Below are 17,528 nucleotides of genomic sequence, written 5' to 3'. Positions count from 1 at the left end.
GTGTAAGGTGCAGAACAGAGTTGGTGAGAGGTGAGAGAGCTCTAGTTCCCCACTTTGGGGATGCTTACCAGTCCCTACTTTAGGGACTCTCCAAATGAGAGTCTTCTTGAGTGTGGATTCAGCTTCTAGCTTCAAGAAAGAAGATAGAAGAGGCCAACTCCACTTGAGGTTGCTGAAGGAAAAGACCTTGGGAAGTTGTGAGAGGAATAGGTAGCCCAATGGACTTGAGAGGGGGGTTACAGAGGGAATTACTTCTTGGTAGGAGATGCCTTGGAGAGGCTAGAGCAAGAATGGAAATTCTGTTATTAGACTAGGCTTGTATTATCTTGCATTTTGGTATTCAGGTGTTTTGACTTGGCATGTTCTGGGAGAAGCCAGGTTGGGAGGAGCCTGTTTCCTTTGGCTGGGTAGCTGGAGCCGTTGGCTGCCATCATTAGGAACTGGGCTAGATCTAACAGTCTCTTTTACAGCATTTGTAATGGGGGAGAGAGGTGACTACTTTACTCATGGCTTCTGGTGAGAGAATCCTGTTAGAGGAAAGACTGAGACCTTCCCCTCCTGAGGCCATATAGCAGTTGAAAAATAAGCCTGGGCCCTTGGCCTTTTCATTCTTTTTTTTCCATTCTAGATACAGAAGAGTGCAGTCTCTCAATGAAGTTTGAACAATGGCAGCTGCGGTTTCAGAATCACTGGGTTGGAAAGGGAATAATGAGGAAGGGGCATAATATTAATCAATGAGGAATGAGTTCAAGTAGGTTATTGCTGTCCATAGAGGTTCAGTTTGGGATATCGTCCAGGGCACCAGGCATCAATGTGTAGGTGGAAATGGTGTAGGGAGGGCTGCCTGGGCCCAGGCAAACCAACTGTTGTGCAATCTGGGCAGCCAAACAGAGTGCCTGGAATATGATCCAATGGCTGCCCTTATATGGCATCTTTATATACTCATTGCCTATGGGTACCATATCTGAGTTTCACATCAATTCACCTGGGGGATAAAATTTCCCCAGATAGGTTTGATGATGTCCTAGCTTGCAACAGCCTAGGAAAGGGGGTGGGAAAGAGAGAGGATTAACTCAATCTGCCACAAGTATGAGTCACAGCATTCTGGCCAACAACAGATTCCCACAAAAGGAAGAAAGGAGGAAAGAAGTACCCAAAATATGAATCTGGTATGAGACAGGTAAATTATTACCACATGTAAAAGGAATGCCAAACACAGGACATTCATAAGTAGACACTTGACAAAAACACATTTAAAATATGATTTAGTGATTTAATTTATAACTACCGTTAGAGTCTTCTGGGAAGTTGATATTTAAAGCTCATTTGGCCATGTCCAAACATGCTCCCAGATGCATTCCTACACTGCCCCTCCTACACAAATCTTGGACTCTTCCTCTGGAAGATTCAGATCTGATTAGGTAGTATTAGTAATATTATAATTTTTATCATATTGGCACAGCCCAACAATGAGTAAGTAATATCCCTCCAATTACTTAGGTCTACTTTTATTTCCATTCAAAGTGTTTTATAGTTGCAGTCATATAATTACTATGTGTGTCATGATAGGTGGCCTCCTGGAAATTTACACATTCTGTAGTTATTCTGAATAGAATTTCCTTTTACTTCTCTGTCTCTTGGGTTTTGTATGTAAAATAATGCAAGGTTGATGATTTTTGTGGGTTTATTTTATATCTTGCTACCTTACTGACATAATTAATTGTTTCAATTAATTTTTAGCTTATAAAGTTCTCTAAGTAAACCATAATATCATCTGCAAAAACTGAAAAATCTATTCTTCAACTATGCTTATTACCTCAATTTTTTGTTATTATTTTTTCTAACTCTATAAAATAATTTTTGGTCATATGATTGGTATGGCACTAAATAAGAAAATTAATTTAGGTACAATTGTCACTTTTATTACATTAGCTCAACCTAATCATGAGCAATTGATATTTTTCAAATTGTGACTTTATTTGTGTGAAAAGTGTTTTGTAATTGTATTCACATAGTTCCTGACTTTGTCTTGGCAGGTAGTCTTCCAAATATTTTATATTGTCTACAGTTACTTTACATGGAATTTCCTTGGGTTTTATTGGTAATATATAGAAATGCTAATGATTTACATGGGTTTATTTTTGATCCTGCAACTTTGCTAAAGTTGTTAATTGTTTCAAATAGTTTTTTAATCGATTCTCTAGGATTCTCCAAGTATACCATCACATCATCTGCAAAGACAATAGTTTTGTTTCGTCGTTGTCTATTCTAATTCCTTCAATTTCTTTTTCTTCTCTTATTGCTAATGCTAACATTTCTGGTACGATATTGAAGAAGAGTGGTGATAACGGGCATCCTTATTTCACCCCTGATCTTGTTGGGAATACTTCTAGCTTCTACCCATTACATATAATGCTTGCTGATGATTTTAGATAGATACTGATTACCATTTTTAGGAAAACTCTCTTTATTCCTATGCTCTCTAGTGTTTTTAATAGAAATGGATGCTGTATTACCTCAATTTTTTAATTGTTTGTTACTGGAATAGTTCGTATTTCTAAAACTACATTTTAAAAAAGAAGTGATCACAATGAACATTCTTGCTTTATCCCTGATCTTATTGGAAAGGCTTATAGCATTTTCCATCCAACATTTGGTTTTAGATAGATTCTATTTGTCTTATTAGAGGTCATTTATTCCTATGTTTTTTAGTGATTTGAACATAGAGGTTAAATTTTGTCAAAAAAAATTTCTGTATCTGTTAATATAAATCTGTATTTATTATTATTTTTTCTTATTAATATGGTCTATTATGTTTACAATTTTTCTAGTGTTAAATCAGTCCTGATTCGTCTGACCCAATTACAACATATATTCTTTTAGTTTAGAAGCTTTTTGTAGCCTCTCAACATTTTATTCAATTTTTTGCATCAATACTCATTAAAGATATTGGTTCATAGTTTACTTTCTCTGCTTTATCTCTCCCTGGTTGGATTATCAATATCATAATTTCATAATAGGACTTTGCTAGGATCCTTTTTTTCCTTATTTTTTACAATTAAAATATTTTGTAATATCAAAATTGTTCTTTGAATGTTTCATAGTTCACTTGTAAATTTGTTGAGTCCTGGGTATATTTTGTTTGTTTGTTTGTTTTGCTTCTGAGAATTTATTTATGGTTTGCTCAATTTCTTTCTCTAAGACTAGGTTATTTAAATTCTCTATTTCTTGTTCTTATTTCTCCTTTCATTTTCAGAATTTATATTTTTTGCATTTAGCCTTTTTCTCATTTGTTGTTTTTCTAGTTGTTGTTTTTTAAGTTTCATGCCCAAACCATTGACCTGCTCTTTCTCTCTTTTGATAATGAAAATGTTTAGAGATGGAAATTTTCCCCCATAAGGACTTTTTAGACTGCATTCCCAAAGTTTTTGTGTTGTTGCCAATACTCGTTGTTGCCATTTTCTTTGATAAAATTGTTTATTATTCCTGTCAAACTAAACCTTAGGCTTTGCTGGCCAAGTACAACAAATTTCTGTGCCACAGGAGTGTGCTTATCTAGGGAAGATGGTTTCTGTGCCCTGGAAATTAGCCCATTCAGCTACCATGCTTTCTCTCCTATGCAAAAAGGAAAGAGTAGTTTTGTTTTACAAAATTCCTATGTGATTTTGAATACCAATGTAATTTCTCATGACATATAGGGCTTTCATCTCTATTCTCCTACTACCTAATTCTAGGCCATCTCATGCCATCAGGATGCCCATTCTAACGCAAAGGAGTGAAATGACCCAAGGTCACATAGCTAGTTAATGGCTGGGCCAAGATGAACTGAGGTGTCCAATCCACTGTGCATCCAAATATATTATACAGAATATCACCGTCTTCCACCTCCAGTCTTTCAGCTGAAAAGGTAAGAACAATTTCCTAACACTCTGCAAAATCCCAAGAGCTTTGTTAACTGCCATACTAATTACCTATGGAAATCCCCATTACAGAAATAATGGCAACAAGATAATATTTAACCTATTTCCCTTCCGTCTCCTATTCCCCATCCCCCCACATACCCTTACTGCATTTTTATTAGGACTCCTGAGGCAGCAGAATAGAAACAGCTCCAGTTTGCCAGAAGAAGCTGAATTCCCAAGAGGGCTTAGAAGCGACAGCTGCAGGTGACTGCACGTAACCAACTGGCTCTAAGTCACCGTAAGTACCAGCAAACATGGCCAGCACAGCAGTCCAGCTCCTGGGCTTCTTGCTCAGTTTCTTGGGGATGATTGGGACCTTGATAACCACCATCTTGCCTCACTGGAGAAGAACAGCTCATGTAGGCACCAACATTTTAACAGCTGTGTCTTATCTAAAGGGACTTTGGATGGAGTGTGTTTGGCACAGCACCGGCATCTATCAGTGCCAGATCTACCGGTCTCTGTTGGCCCTACCCCGTGACCTGCAGGCATCTCGTGCCTTGATGGTCATCTCCTGCCTGCTCTCTGTCATGGCCTCCACTTGTGCCGTCATTGGAATGAAGTGTACTAAGTGTGCTAAAGGCACCTCTGTCAAGAACACCTTTGCTGTCTCTGGGGGGGTCCTCTTTATCTTGGCAGGTCTACTTTGTATGATTGCTGTCTCCTGGACAACCAACGATGTGGTAGAAAATTTCTACAACCCACTGCTACCCACTAGCATGAAGTATGAGCTTGGGCAAGCCCTCTACCTGGGCTTCATTTCATCTTCATTGTCTCTTATTGGTGGGACTCTACTCTGCATGTCGTGCCAGGAGGATGAGCCATACTCAGATTACCAGACACAGTCCAGAATGGCAACAATGGCACCTCCATACCAGCCTCCCACTGCTTACAAGGACAATCGTGTTCCTTCAGTGGCATCAGCTTCCCACAATGGCTATAGACTGAATGACTATGTGTGAGTTCCTACAGATTTTCCAGAGGGTCTCTGCTGCTTAGTTGTGTGTCTTTCTATGACATACCCAGGTCTCAAAACTTTTAATTTATGGAACACTCTTAGCACAAAATGTATGACTGTACATTTTTTGAATGGGGGGGGATGGGAATATGCTTTGAAAATGGAGAAGAAGGAAGAACCAGGAGGAAAAGAGGAAAAATCTGTAACCTACCAAAGATCACAAAACTTCTGCTTATATATTTAATGTAGATATTTAAGTTGGAAATTCAATAATATATATAATAAAAAAAAAACTTGGAAGTTTGGCTCATCCAAGTTCAGTTTCCAGAAAGCTTCTTAGTTTTAGTTAGGAATTTTTTAAAAGAAATACAGTATTAAATGATATTTTCTTAGCCAGACTATGGTCCTATGACCTACTGAAGCAGTTGGTGGATTTGTAAGTTGATAACTTTTTGTCTTAAAGATTTCTGAATAAACATGGAATTACTCATTTGCACAGTTCTTTATTGAGGAAAAAAAAAAAGGAACTGTCACTGGATAATGGGCCTATGGGAACTCATGCTAAATCTAGGTTAAAACCTAGGTTAGAATGAATTCATTCCAATGTCTTTCTAAAAAGGTGATCCAGGGGCAGGTAGATGGTGCAGTGGGTAGAGCACCGGCCCCTAAGTCAGGAGGACCTGAGTTCAAATCTGGCCTCTGACCAAACACTTGACACTTACTAGCTGTGTGACCTTCGGCAAGGCACCTAAACCCAATTGCCTTAAAAAAAAAAAAAAGGCGATCCAGCAATTAAAATACCTGCTTTAACAGGTCTAAAATCAGGGTTAGCTCAAGAAATAATACTCTGCCACTAATTAGTTGTCACTTTCTTTAGGCCTCATTTTTCTTATCCATAAGGTAAGTGTAGCTACAAATAAAGGTATCTTGGTGACCCCTTCTACTCTGAACATTCTTTAAATCTATCTACACTAAGAAAAAGGTAGTTATCCAAAATGTCAAAACAAGCAGAGTTTTATCTGAAGGAACAGATCCAAATGGTAAGGACAATGGTACAGTAAGATGTTAAAAAAAAAAAAAGAAGAAGAAGAAGAAGACCCAGTCTCCTTGGATAGCAATTTGATGTATTTCTGGGAGTTGAATGATAAGGACTGGACTGGTAATTTCATTGAAAGGGAACTCATAGATGAGGGAATCCCTTCTACCAAAGCAAGATGGTACTTTATTTACAACTTTAGTCTTAATAGAATCGCTTTAAAGCAATGAGGTTAAGTGACTCACCCATAAGCCAGCATGTGTCACAGATGTTCTTGTTCCTAGGTCTTCCTGATTCCAAGACCAGCTCTCTAACCACTAAGCCACAGCTCCCTCCTTCTGCGTGTTTATCAAAGCAAATTCCCAAGAGGCCCAGACGGAGCTGGCCTTGACTTACCATTCCTCACTTACAGGTTTTCTTCCTTCAAACGAGACAATATTTGTAAATAAATAATAAATAATTTGTGAATAAATAATATTTGTAAAGCAGTTAGCACATGTAGTAGGTATGCTTAATGTAGGAGACGTTTCATAAATGCTTATTCCTTTCTTATTTCTTTCTTTTCCTCTTTCCTTCCTTCTTTCTTTTCTCCCTCCCTCTCTCTTTCCCTCCCTTCTTTCCTTTTTTCACTCCTTCCTTCCTTCTTTCCTTCACTTCTCCCTTCCTTCACTTTTTCCTGCTTTCCTTCCTTCCTCTTTCCCTTCCTTCACTCCTTTCACTCCTTCATTCCTTTCTACACTCATTCCTTCCTTCCTTCTTTCCTTCACACCTTACTTCTCTCCTTCCTTCTTTCCTTCCTTCCTTCACTCCTTCCCTCCTTCTTCCTGGGCTAATGACACTACTTTCATCAAAGAAACATATCTTCTGACTCATCTTCTGGCTCATATGCTGAACATTTGTTTGAGTTTCTCTCAGAAGCCTGCAAGAAGTAATATGTGGACCAATCAAACCAATTCCACAGAGTTATGTTGATTTCTTTAAAATTGAGGTTATTTTTTGTGATTTCATTAGTGCTGTAAGGAAAATCACTAGGGAAATTACCAATGTAGAAAACTTCCTCTAACAATGCAGATAGGCAACTATTTTGCAACTTAGTGCCTTTTTTAGAAAGTTGCCTGAGAAACTAAGAAGTCAAGAAGTTTGCCCAGTCACACAACCACTATGTCATAGTAGAACTTGAGCCCAGGTCTTCCTAAATCCCTAACCAGCTTTTTACCATACCTCCAATGACTTGGTTTACTTTAGGGCTTTATAACTTAAATCATGTAAGTGAGATTCATTTCAGTTCTTTAAAAAACTAACCATATTAATTTAGCTGGAAGTCATTCCCATATACATATGAGTCAATGTGCTGTTTTCACTCTTTTGATAACATTGGCTGTTCTTTCCACATTTGATTTGTCACCACCTCTCTGCATGAAGCTCTGGATATTAAAAAAGATGATGCTGAGAACTATATACAAAGATCATATGGTCAATCAATAAGCATTTACTAAGTGTACTCTATTAATGTGATAAGACCAGGATTTTCCCATCTCCCCAAAATAGGAATTAATTTTCCCTAAAAGACAACAAAGTTCTCCCTGGGACTTCAGTGGTCCCTGTTTCCCTTGACACAGCTTCTTAGTCCTCTAAAGTGCATAAGTCCCACTATGTGGAATCAGGACCCCTTTAATTTGGTGAATTTCTGAAGACCACCTGAGTTACCATACTTTACTCTGTTAATCAGACACATTTACTTATGGAGATAAAGAGGCGGGGGTGGGATCATACCCAGAGAAGCTTAGTTCTGCTGTATCTTGGTTGTATATGCACAAGTTATCTTGTTTCATATCTTTACTGTATTTACTTTAGGAAATACTAAAAATTAGAAAAGTAGATATTTACCACTACGAGAATATTCACTCTACCTCCCTTACAACCTCTGCTACTCCTTTCAATAACAGTAGCATTTAATTAGATCTGCCTCACTAATGGACCAGAATAATTTTTAGTATTTCCTAAAGTAAATCCCCTTTTGTTAGTTGTTTCATGATTTGAGAGCAGCTCATTTCATCCCATCATTAAACTTGTTAGTAATAACAAGGTGTTTGTGTTATTCCTACCATTTACGGTAATACCTCTACCATTTAGGGTGGTTGGCAAATGAAATAAGATGAAATAGCCTCATGCCTCACATTGGGAGGTTCAATTGGGAGAAGAGCCCTATCAAAATGACTTCAGACTTCAGACTTTCCCACCACACAATTATCCAGGTGTGGGCCAATTGGTGAAACATGAGCAGGAGATTGGGACAGCTGTGCCTTGGGCAAATACTGCTCTCTGTGCAAATAGGAATTCTGGGAATGGTGAAGAGGGAATCACTAAACTCTCTTCTCCACCAGCTGGGCAGAAGGTACCTCTCCTGAAAGGAGCTTTGGGTGTGGCTTTTAGAACATAAGCAAAAGCAAAAATAGATCTTCCCAAAAGAGATAAAGAAGGAAACTATATCCTGCTAAAAGGCACCATAGACAATGAAGTAGTATCATTACTAAACATATATGCACCAAGTGGTATAGCATCCAAATTCTTAGAGGAGAAGTTCAGGTAGTTACAGGAAGAAATAGCCTTGTATAGTATAGTATAGTATAGCAAAACTATACTAGTAGGGGATCTCAACTTCCCCCTCTCTGAACTAGATAAATCTAACCACAAAATAAAGAATAAAGAAGTTAAAGAAGTGAATAGAATATTAGAAAAGTTAGCTATGGTAGACCTCTGGAGAAAATTGAATGGAGATAGAAAGGAATGTGCTTTTTTCTTGGTGGTACATGGCACATATCCAAAAATTGACCATATACTAGGGCATAAAAACCTCATAATCCAATGCAGAAAGGCACAAATATTAAATGTTCCTTTTCAGATCATGATGCAATAAACATTATATGTAATAAAGGGCCATGGAAAGATAGACTAAAAAATAATTGGAAACTAAATAATCTAGTCCTAAAAAATGAATAGGTCGAACAACAAATCATAGAAACAATCAATAACTTCATCCAAGATAATGACAATAATGAGACAACATACTAAAACTTATGGGATGCAGTGAAAGCAGTTCTCAGGGGAAGTTTTATATCTCTAAATGCTTAGATGAATAAAATAGAGAAAGAGGAAATCAATGAATTGGGCATGCAAATAAAAAAACTAGAAGAAGAACAAATTAAAAGTCATCAATTAAACACCAAATTAGAAATACTGAAAACCAAAGGAGAGATTAATAAAATTGAAATTAAGAAAACTATTGAACTAATAAATAAAACTAAGAGCTGGTTTTATAAAAAAACACCCAATAAAATAGATAACCTTTGGTTAACTTAATTAAAAAAAGAAAGAAGAAAACAAATTACCAGTATCAAAAATGAAAAGGGTAAATCCACCACCAAGGAAGAGGAAATTAAAACAATAATTAGGAACTATTTTGCCCAACTGTATGCCAATAAATTTTACAATCTTAGTGAAATGGATAAATATTTACAAAAATATAAATTGCCCATATTAAAAGAAGAGGAAGTAAAATACTTAAATAACCCCATCTCAGAAAAAAGAAATTGAACAAGCCATTGATGAACTCCCTAGGAAAAAATCTCCAGGGCCAGATGGATTTACAAGAGAATTCTATCAAACATTTAAAGAACAATTAATTCCAATACTACATAGACTATTTGGGAAAAATAGGCAAAGAAGGAGTCTTACTAAATTCTTTTTATGATACAAATATGGTACTGATACCTAAACCAGGAAGAGTCAAAACAGAGAAAGAAAATTATAGACCAATTTCCCTAATGAATATAGATGCAAAAATTTTAAATAAAATATTAGCAAATAGATTACAGCAACTTATCACAAGAATAATACACTATGACCAGGTAGGATTTATACCAGGAATGCAAGACTAGTTCAGTATAAGGAAAACTATTAGCATAATTTATCATTTCAACAACAAAACTAACAGAAACCACATGATCATCTCAACAGATGCAGAAAAAGCTTTTGACAAAATACGACAACCATTCCTATTAAAAACACTAAAGAGCAAAGGAATAAATGGAATCTTCCTTAAAATAATAAATAGCATTTATCTAAAACCTTCAGCAAGCATCATATGCAATGGGGACAAGCTAGAAGCATTTCCAATAAGATTGGGGATGAAACAAGGATGTCCATTATCACCTCTGTTGTTCAATATCGTACTGGAAATATTAGCTTTAGTAATAAGAGAAGAAAAAGAAATTGAAGGTATTCGAATAGGCAAAGAAAAAACAAAACTATCACTCTTTGCAGATGATATGATGATATACTCAGAGAATCCTAGAGAATCAAGTAAAAAACTACTTGAAATAATAAACAACTTTAGCAAAGTTGCAGGCTATAAAATAAACCCACATAAATCATAGGCATTTCTGTATATTACCAACAAAGCCCAACAGCAAGAGATAGAGAGAGAAATTCCATTTAAAGTTACTGTAGACATTATAAAACATTTAGGAGTCTACCTCCCAAAACAAACCCAGGAACTATATAAACACAATTACAAAACACTTTTCACACAAATAAAATCAGATCTAAATAATTGGAAAAACATCATTTTTTCATGGGTAGGCCGAGCTAATAAAATAAAAATGACAATTCTACCTAAGCTAATTTACTCATTCAGTGCCATACCAATCAAACTACCAAAAAATTTTTATAGAACTAGAAAAAAAACAAGCAAAACAAGATTCATTTGGAATAACAAAAGGTCCAGAATATCAAGGGAACTAATGAAAAGAAATGCAGGGGAAGGTGGCCTAGCCATTCCAGATCTTCAATTGTATTATAAAGCAGCAATCATCAAAACTACTTGGTATTGGCTAAGAAATGGAGTGGTGGATCAGTGGAATAGGTTAGGTAGGCAAGACACAGTAGTGAATGACTATAGTAATCTACTATTTGATAAACCCAAAGACCCCAGTTTCTAGGATAAGAACTCACTATTTGACAAAAACTGCTGGGAAAACTGGAAAAGAGTATGGCAGAAACTAGGTATAGACCAAAATCTCACACCATATACCAAGATAAAGTCAAAATGGGTTCATGATTTTGTTATAAAGGCTGATACTATAAGACAACTGGAAGAGCAAGGAATAGTTAACCTGTCAGATTTATGGAGAACACAAGAATTCATGACCAAACAGGAGATAGAGAACATTACGAAATGCAAAATGCATAATTTTGATTACATTAAATTGAAAAGTTTTTGCACAAACAAAACCAATGCAACCAAGATTAGGAGGGGAGTAGAAAATTGGGAAAGAATTTTTACAACCAGTGTCTCTGATAAGGGCCTCATTTCTAAAATATATAGAGAATTAAGTCCAATTTATAAGAATATAAGTCATTCCCCAATTGATAAATGGTCAAAGGATATAAACAGGCAGTTCTCAGATGAATAAATTAAAGCCGTCTATAGTCATATGAAAAAATGCTCTAAATCACTATTGATTAGAGAAATGCAAAGCAAAACTCTGAGGTACCACATCACATCTATCAGATTAACATGACAAAATAGGAAAATGATAAATGTTGGAGAAGATGTGGGAAAATTGGAACTCTAATGCATTGTTGGTGGAGTTGTGAACTGGGGAACAATCTGGAACTATGCCCAAAGGGCATAGACCCACACGTACAAAAATATTTATAGCAGCTCTTTTTGTAGTGGCCAAGAATTGGAAATTGAGGGGATGCCCATCAATTAGGGAATGGCTGAACAAGCTGTGGTATATGAATGTAATGGAATACTATTGTGCTGTAAGACATGATGAGCAAGCAGACTTCAGAAAAACGTGGAAAGACTTGTATGAACTGATGGTGAGTGAAACGAGCAGACCAGAAGAACGTTGTACACAGTAACAGCCATGTTGTTCGATGACTAACGTTGATAGACTTAGCCCTTCTCAGCAATGCAAGGATCTAAGACAGATCCAAAGGTTTCATAATGGAAAATGCTATCCACATCCAAAGAAAGAACTATGGAGTTTGAATGCAAATCGAAGCATACTATTTGCTATTTTTTTTCTTCTGTTTTGTTTTGTTTTCTCTTTCTTGTGGTTCCTCCTGTTGGTTCTAATTCTTCCTTACAACATGACTAATGTGAAAATGTGTTTAATAGGAATGTATATGTAGAGCCTATATCAGATTGAGTGCCATCTTGGGGAGGGAGGGAGGGGAAAAAAATTTAAAACTCAAAAGCCTATGGAAGTGATTGTTGATAAATCAAAATAAATTAATAAAAAAACTTTAAAAAAACATAGGCTTGATAAGAAAGCAACTGATGATTAGCCCATAAGAGTGTTGGTAAAATTGTACAGAAAAAGTCAGCACCAGGGCATTTGGGGTCATTTAGCCTCACTCAAGTCTAAGGTACCCTCTAAAGCTCCTATCCCACTTGAATCATTCAGGGGAGACTACAGAGGATGCACCATTAGAGGGAGGGTTCCATGAAGGGCTCAGAATCTGAGTGGGCCCTTTCAGCAACTTTAGGCATGTTACTTTGGATAGGGCCAAAGAGAAACCTTTAGAGTCACCTTAACCATCCCATGTAGTTAACACCATGTGTCCCCAAAGGGGGGAAAGAAATTTCTTCTCTTTTAATGGCGGTGAATGAAGCTGGAGTACTTCATTATACCAGTTCTCTTTACAACAACACCATGTTACTTGTAAGGAAGGTAGATGGCATCCAGAAATTTGAAAAGGACTACAGGGAGCTGAACAAAGTCATTGTGCCCAACATGACAGCTATTCCTGACCTCATCACTGTTGTGGACTAGGTAAGCCCAGACTGCGAAAGGGCTGTCAACTATGCTAAAAACTGAGGCCTCTAATCCAGGCCCTGAAATCCTGCTTTCTCTACCAGTGCAATGGGCCCCTATCTTTAAGAATCTGGCTCCTAAGGAATGCTGCTTTACCTGGTTTACTGATGGCTCCATTCACTACGAGAACACTTGGACACCAGCAGCCAGCCACTCATCTAGTAAAATGAGATACTCTAGAGATTAGGGGTCCTGGCAAGTCCTTCTGACATACTAAGATCCAGGCTGCAGAGTCGGTATGTAAGAGAGCCTTCAGAGATGGGGAAGAGAAGATCTCCATCTATATTAATTCCTAGGCAGTGGACATGGGTCTGGCCAAGTGGTCGGGGGACTGGGGAGCACAAGACTAGATAATCAAAGATTCTTCCCTTTAGAGGAATTTCACTGATGCTTCCCAGGACATACAGTTGTTTGTGGGGCATGTCAAGACCCATCAGAGACAGTATATGCTAAACAACCAGGTCAGAGCTATTACAAGAACAGCAAAGGTTGAGGAGTGGATTCATTGCCAGTATGGACAATGGGGTGGTGATAACATGGTGTGCTGGGCAGAAAGAATGATATGATCCCTTTCAATAAAGGCTATTCCTCCCCAAATGATCTCCATGTGCCAGTTGGAGCACCTACCTAACCCAAATGGCCCCCATCCTGTCCCCAACTGGCAAAATGACACTCTCTAATCTCAGGGCAAGAGGTTTGCCCCCCCTGTCCAATTGAAAGCTACATCATTATGTAATGTAACTGCCCAGGTCATGTGTCTGACTTCTGTGAAGACGTGTCAATGACAAATCAATGCCACCATGGGAAGAGGAAAGACTACAATTCAGAGGTTTCTAGGATCTAGCTTCTAGTAAGACTTTCCTGATAAGAATGAATTATTTTTTATTATAGTTACAGCTGACCCCCTCTAGTCTTCCCTTATTCCTTCTCCACTGCAGAGCTGCCTTGGCCACAAGGTCCCTGCCCCCTGAGAGGGCTCCACATACCCTGAAGAAGTACCTCAGGCTTCCCTCAAATGGCAGGCTTCCTTTCCTCTGGGATGATTCAAACTACTCCTTCCCAGAAAGGGCTCCTCATCCTTCCCCAAAAGCCTCCTGGTTTCCTTCAAGTCTCAACAAAATCTTGTCTTCTACAGGAAGCCTTTCCTGATCCCCCTTAATCCTTCCCCTGTTGATTATTTCCATTTATCTTGTAAATAGGTTGCTTGTTGTCTCTCTCTCTCTCTCTCTCTCTCTCTCTCTCTCTCTCTCTCTCTCTCTTTCTCCCCCCCCTCGGTCTCCCCTCCCTACCCCCGCCCCCATTAGACTGTGAGCTCCTAGAGAGCAGGGATTTTTTGCCTTCTTTGTGTCCCCAGTGCTTAGCTCAGTGCCTGGTACATAATAAGCACTGAATAAATGTTAATTCGCTGACTCACTGACTGATGTAGGAGGGATATTGTTAGAACGTGTCTTGCTTTCTAATAGCATGAAGGAGGTAAAACTTTCATTATGTAACTATGGTGCATATGTATTTAATTGGAAGAAAGAGGATCCCCTATCTGACTTGGTGGTAACTTTGAGTCCCTGGATGGGGATGAGGGATAATCCTTTTTTAGTTCTTGTGAAAGAAGGGTGTAGTGGACCCTTCCCCATAGACCTCTAAAGAGACAAAAGGTTTTCATCATCCCCTTAATATGGCTGTATGGGGAGGGGGAAATTTAAGTAGGTGACCCAGATTATACTTATGTGAGGGGCATTGTTGGGAGAACCTCATTATCATATCCTTAGACACGTTGCATGCAAGAGGGTTATGATAACGTTAAGCACTTTACTACTAATGACCCCAATGCAGAATGAAGAATTGGTGGCAGTGCCAGAAGTATCATCATCAGTGCTGTGGCCTGATATTCCTGGTGCTGCTCAGACTTATTTGCTCATTGTCACCACCTTCCATTAGGAGACCCACCATGAACTGCAAAGATGTGGCATCATCTACCACATGGACTAGATCATTGAGATCTGAGAACTGGACCTTGCTGGGGGGCAGAAGGGAGGGTAGCAGAAAGAGACAATAAACTGGGCAGCTAGGTGGCTCAGGGGACAGAGCACCAGCCTTGGAGTCAAGAGGACCTGAGTTCAAATTCAGTCTCAATCACTAGCTGTGTGATCCTGGGCAAGTCACTTAATCCCAATTGCCTAAAAAAAAAAAAAAAAAAAAAAAAAAAAGCCAAGATTTCTGGTTTTTGTCCTCAACATTTTTTTCTTTCTTTTTGGTGTCTCTAGGTGTGTGGGGATGGAGGTGAGGGGAGGGAGTTGTAGGAAGTTTTTTTTCTCTTTTTTTTTTTCCTTTTTCTCTTAGTATTGCCTATGCTAAAAAGATTGTCATGTAAAAGCCTGAAAATGTTTATATGGTAGAAGATCCTCTAGAGCAGGGTTGAGAAATTATAGCCTAAAATGTAAATACAATTAATTACAATTAACACAATTATTAAATACAATTTTAAAATATAAAATCCATTCTTAGCTTACATGCCATGCAAAAACAGGCAGCAGGCTAGATTTGGCCCTTGGACCATAGTTTGGTGACGTCTGCTCTAGCTCTTTAGAATCTTGCCACAATGGAAGTGGTATGTGATAAGATCAGGATTCTCCCATTTCACTGAAATAGGAATTAGTTTCCCCTAGAAGTCATCAAAGCTGTCCCTGGAACATAAATGACCCCTTTGACATAGCTTCCTGGTCAACAAAGTACATGGAAATTCTACTCGTGTGGAGTTAGGATCCTTAAACTTGGTAGATTTATGAAGACCACATGAATCACTTGCCCTGCTGACCAGACACGAAGATGGTGGCTGGGGGAAATGGTCATACTCAGGGAAGCTAGGTAACACTGCATCTTTGCTGTCTTGAGGATGACCACTTATATATTTTAAAATCTGGTACTGCTAAGTCACTTTTCTTCACATTTTTTTCACTGATTCCCTTGATATTCTTGACCTTTTGTTCTTCCGAATGAGTTTTGTTATTATTTTTTCTAGCTCTATGAAATAGTTTTTGGTAGTTTGATATATATGGCATAGAATAAGTTAATTATTTTAGGTAGAATTATCATTTTTATTATACTGGCTCAGCCTACCCATGAGCAATTAATGTTTTTCCAGGTGTTTAAATCTGTCTTTATTTGTATAACAACTGTTTTGGAATTATGGATTTGTATTTTATATCGTCTGCACAGTTACTTTAAATGGAATTTTTCCTTTTATCTCTTCCAAGTGAATTTTGTTGGTAATATATAGAAATGTATCTGGGTTTCTTTCATATTCTACAACTTTGCTAAAGTTGTTAATTGTTCCAATTAGTTTTTTAGTTGATTCTCTAGGACTCTATAAGTATACCATCATATCATCGGCACAGAGTGCAAGTTTCGTTTCCTCATTGCTTATTCTTCTTTCTTCAGTTTCTCTCTTGTCTAGCATTTCTAGTACAATATTGCACAATAGCAGTGATAATGGACATCTTTGTTTCACCTCTGAGCTTACTGGGAAGGCTTCCAGTTTATCTCCATTACAGATAATGCTTGCTCTTGGTTTTTTGATAGAAACTTTATAATTTTAAGGAAAGTTCCATTTATTCCAGGGTAGTTAGGTGGTGCAGTGGATACAGTGCTGAGCCTGGAGTCAGGAAGATGTGTCTTTCTGAGTTCAAATATGGCCTCAGATACTTATTAGCTGTGTGACCCTGGGCAAGTCACTTAACCCTGTTTGCCTCAGTTCCTCATCTGTAAAATGAGCTGGAGAAGGAAATGGCAAACCACTCCAGTATCTTTGCCAAGAAGAGTTGGATACAACTAAAACAACTGCACATAGGTACCATCTCTTCCTGTGAGGTTTTGTTTTTGAAAGAGGTCAGGAAGTAATTTAAAATATTCAAGAGCTCAACCCTCTCTGGTCTTTGTCCTCTTTCCCTACTCCTTACCTCATTCATTTTTTGTTTTAAATTAATGGTTGGGGATTAGGATTGATCAAAGGAATTTTTTAAAAGATGAATTTAAAATAATTTTTAAAATAATAAACTATAAACCATACAAATCTATGAAGATTCTGTTCGCAGCTGTTTTAGTCAGATGAAATCAGTACAATCTAAATACATCATTACTTTCAATAGTATCTGCTTTAATATCTACTGTCTTTGCCTAGTAATAGTTGGGATAGAAGAGGCTTGGCAGTTAAATAGGGATATTATGGAATTTTTAAATTTCCTTTTATTATTTAGGACATAGGGCCATTCCTCCCACAAATTTTGATTAGCTAAAAGTCTATTTTAATATTAACCTCACCTGAATAAAAGCTGTCTCATAGCATCCTGAAAATTTACTTAGATCCTTAAATATTCCTTAGATAAGAAGTCATGCCTTGGTGACATGGAAATCCTCCTTCTTAACCAGTCTTTTTGCAAATCCCCTAAATGTAGTTTAATCTATAAACTGACTTAGTTTACTTATAGAGTTTTTTTTTTGACAAAAAAAAATTTGTTTCCTTAAGGGATGCATGAGACTATGACTTTGTTTAACTGAGCTTGTTCAACTTTTATGACATTGAAGGAAGCACGAGATTATGAATCAGTCTTCCCTGGAACTTTTATGGCCTAAGAGGAATGTACATGATTGCAATATGTAAAAGAATTATTTCTCTGTCACTCTGACCT

At 37.5% G+C, this 17,528-nt stretch overlaps 1 protein-coding gene across 1 annotated transcript; it reads left to right on the top strand.

The window, feature by feature from the left end:
* The first annotated feature begins 4,216 nt into the window (after positions 1-4,216).
* Positions 4,217-4,924, top strand: CLDN14 (claudin 14). Its single transcript, XM_027875431.1, has one exon. It carries the CDS (start codon positions 4,217-4,219, stop codon positions 4,922-4,924), a length of 708 nt encoding a protein of 235 aa, XP_027731232.1.
* Positions 4,925-17,528: the final 12,604 nt, after the last annotated feature.

The sequence above is a fragment of the Vombatus ursinus genome, unplaced genomic scaffold, assembly GCF_900497805.2.
Source record: "Vombatus ursinus unplaced genomic scaffold, bare-nosed wombat genome assembly UNPS02014809.1, whole genome shotgun sequence".
NCBI classification, from domain to species: Eukaryota; Metazoa; Chordata; class Mammalia; order Diprotodontia; family Vombatidae; genus Vombatus; species Vombatus ursinus.
The sequence above is the reverse complement of the archived record's forward strand: the minus strand, read 5'-3'. Positions and strand labels throughout refer to the sequence as shown.

Excerpts from the sequence above, each read along its gene's own strand:
- CLDN14 (XM_027875431.1), top strand. The coding sequence starts at position 4,217 with ATGGCCAGCACAGCAGTCCAGCTCCTGGGCTTCTTGCTCAGTTTCTTG.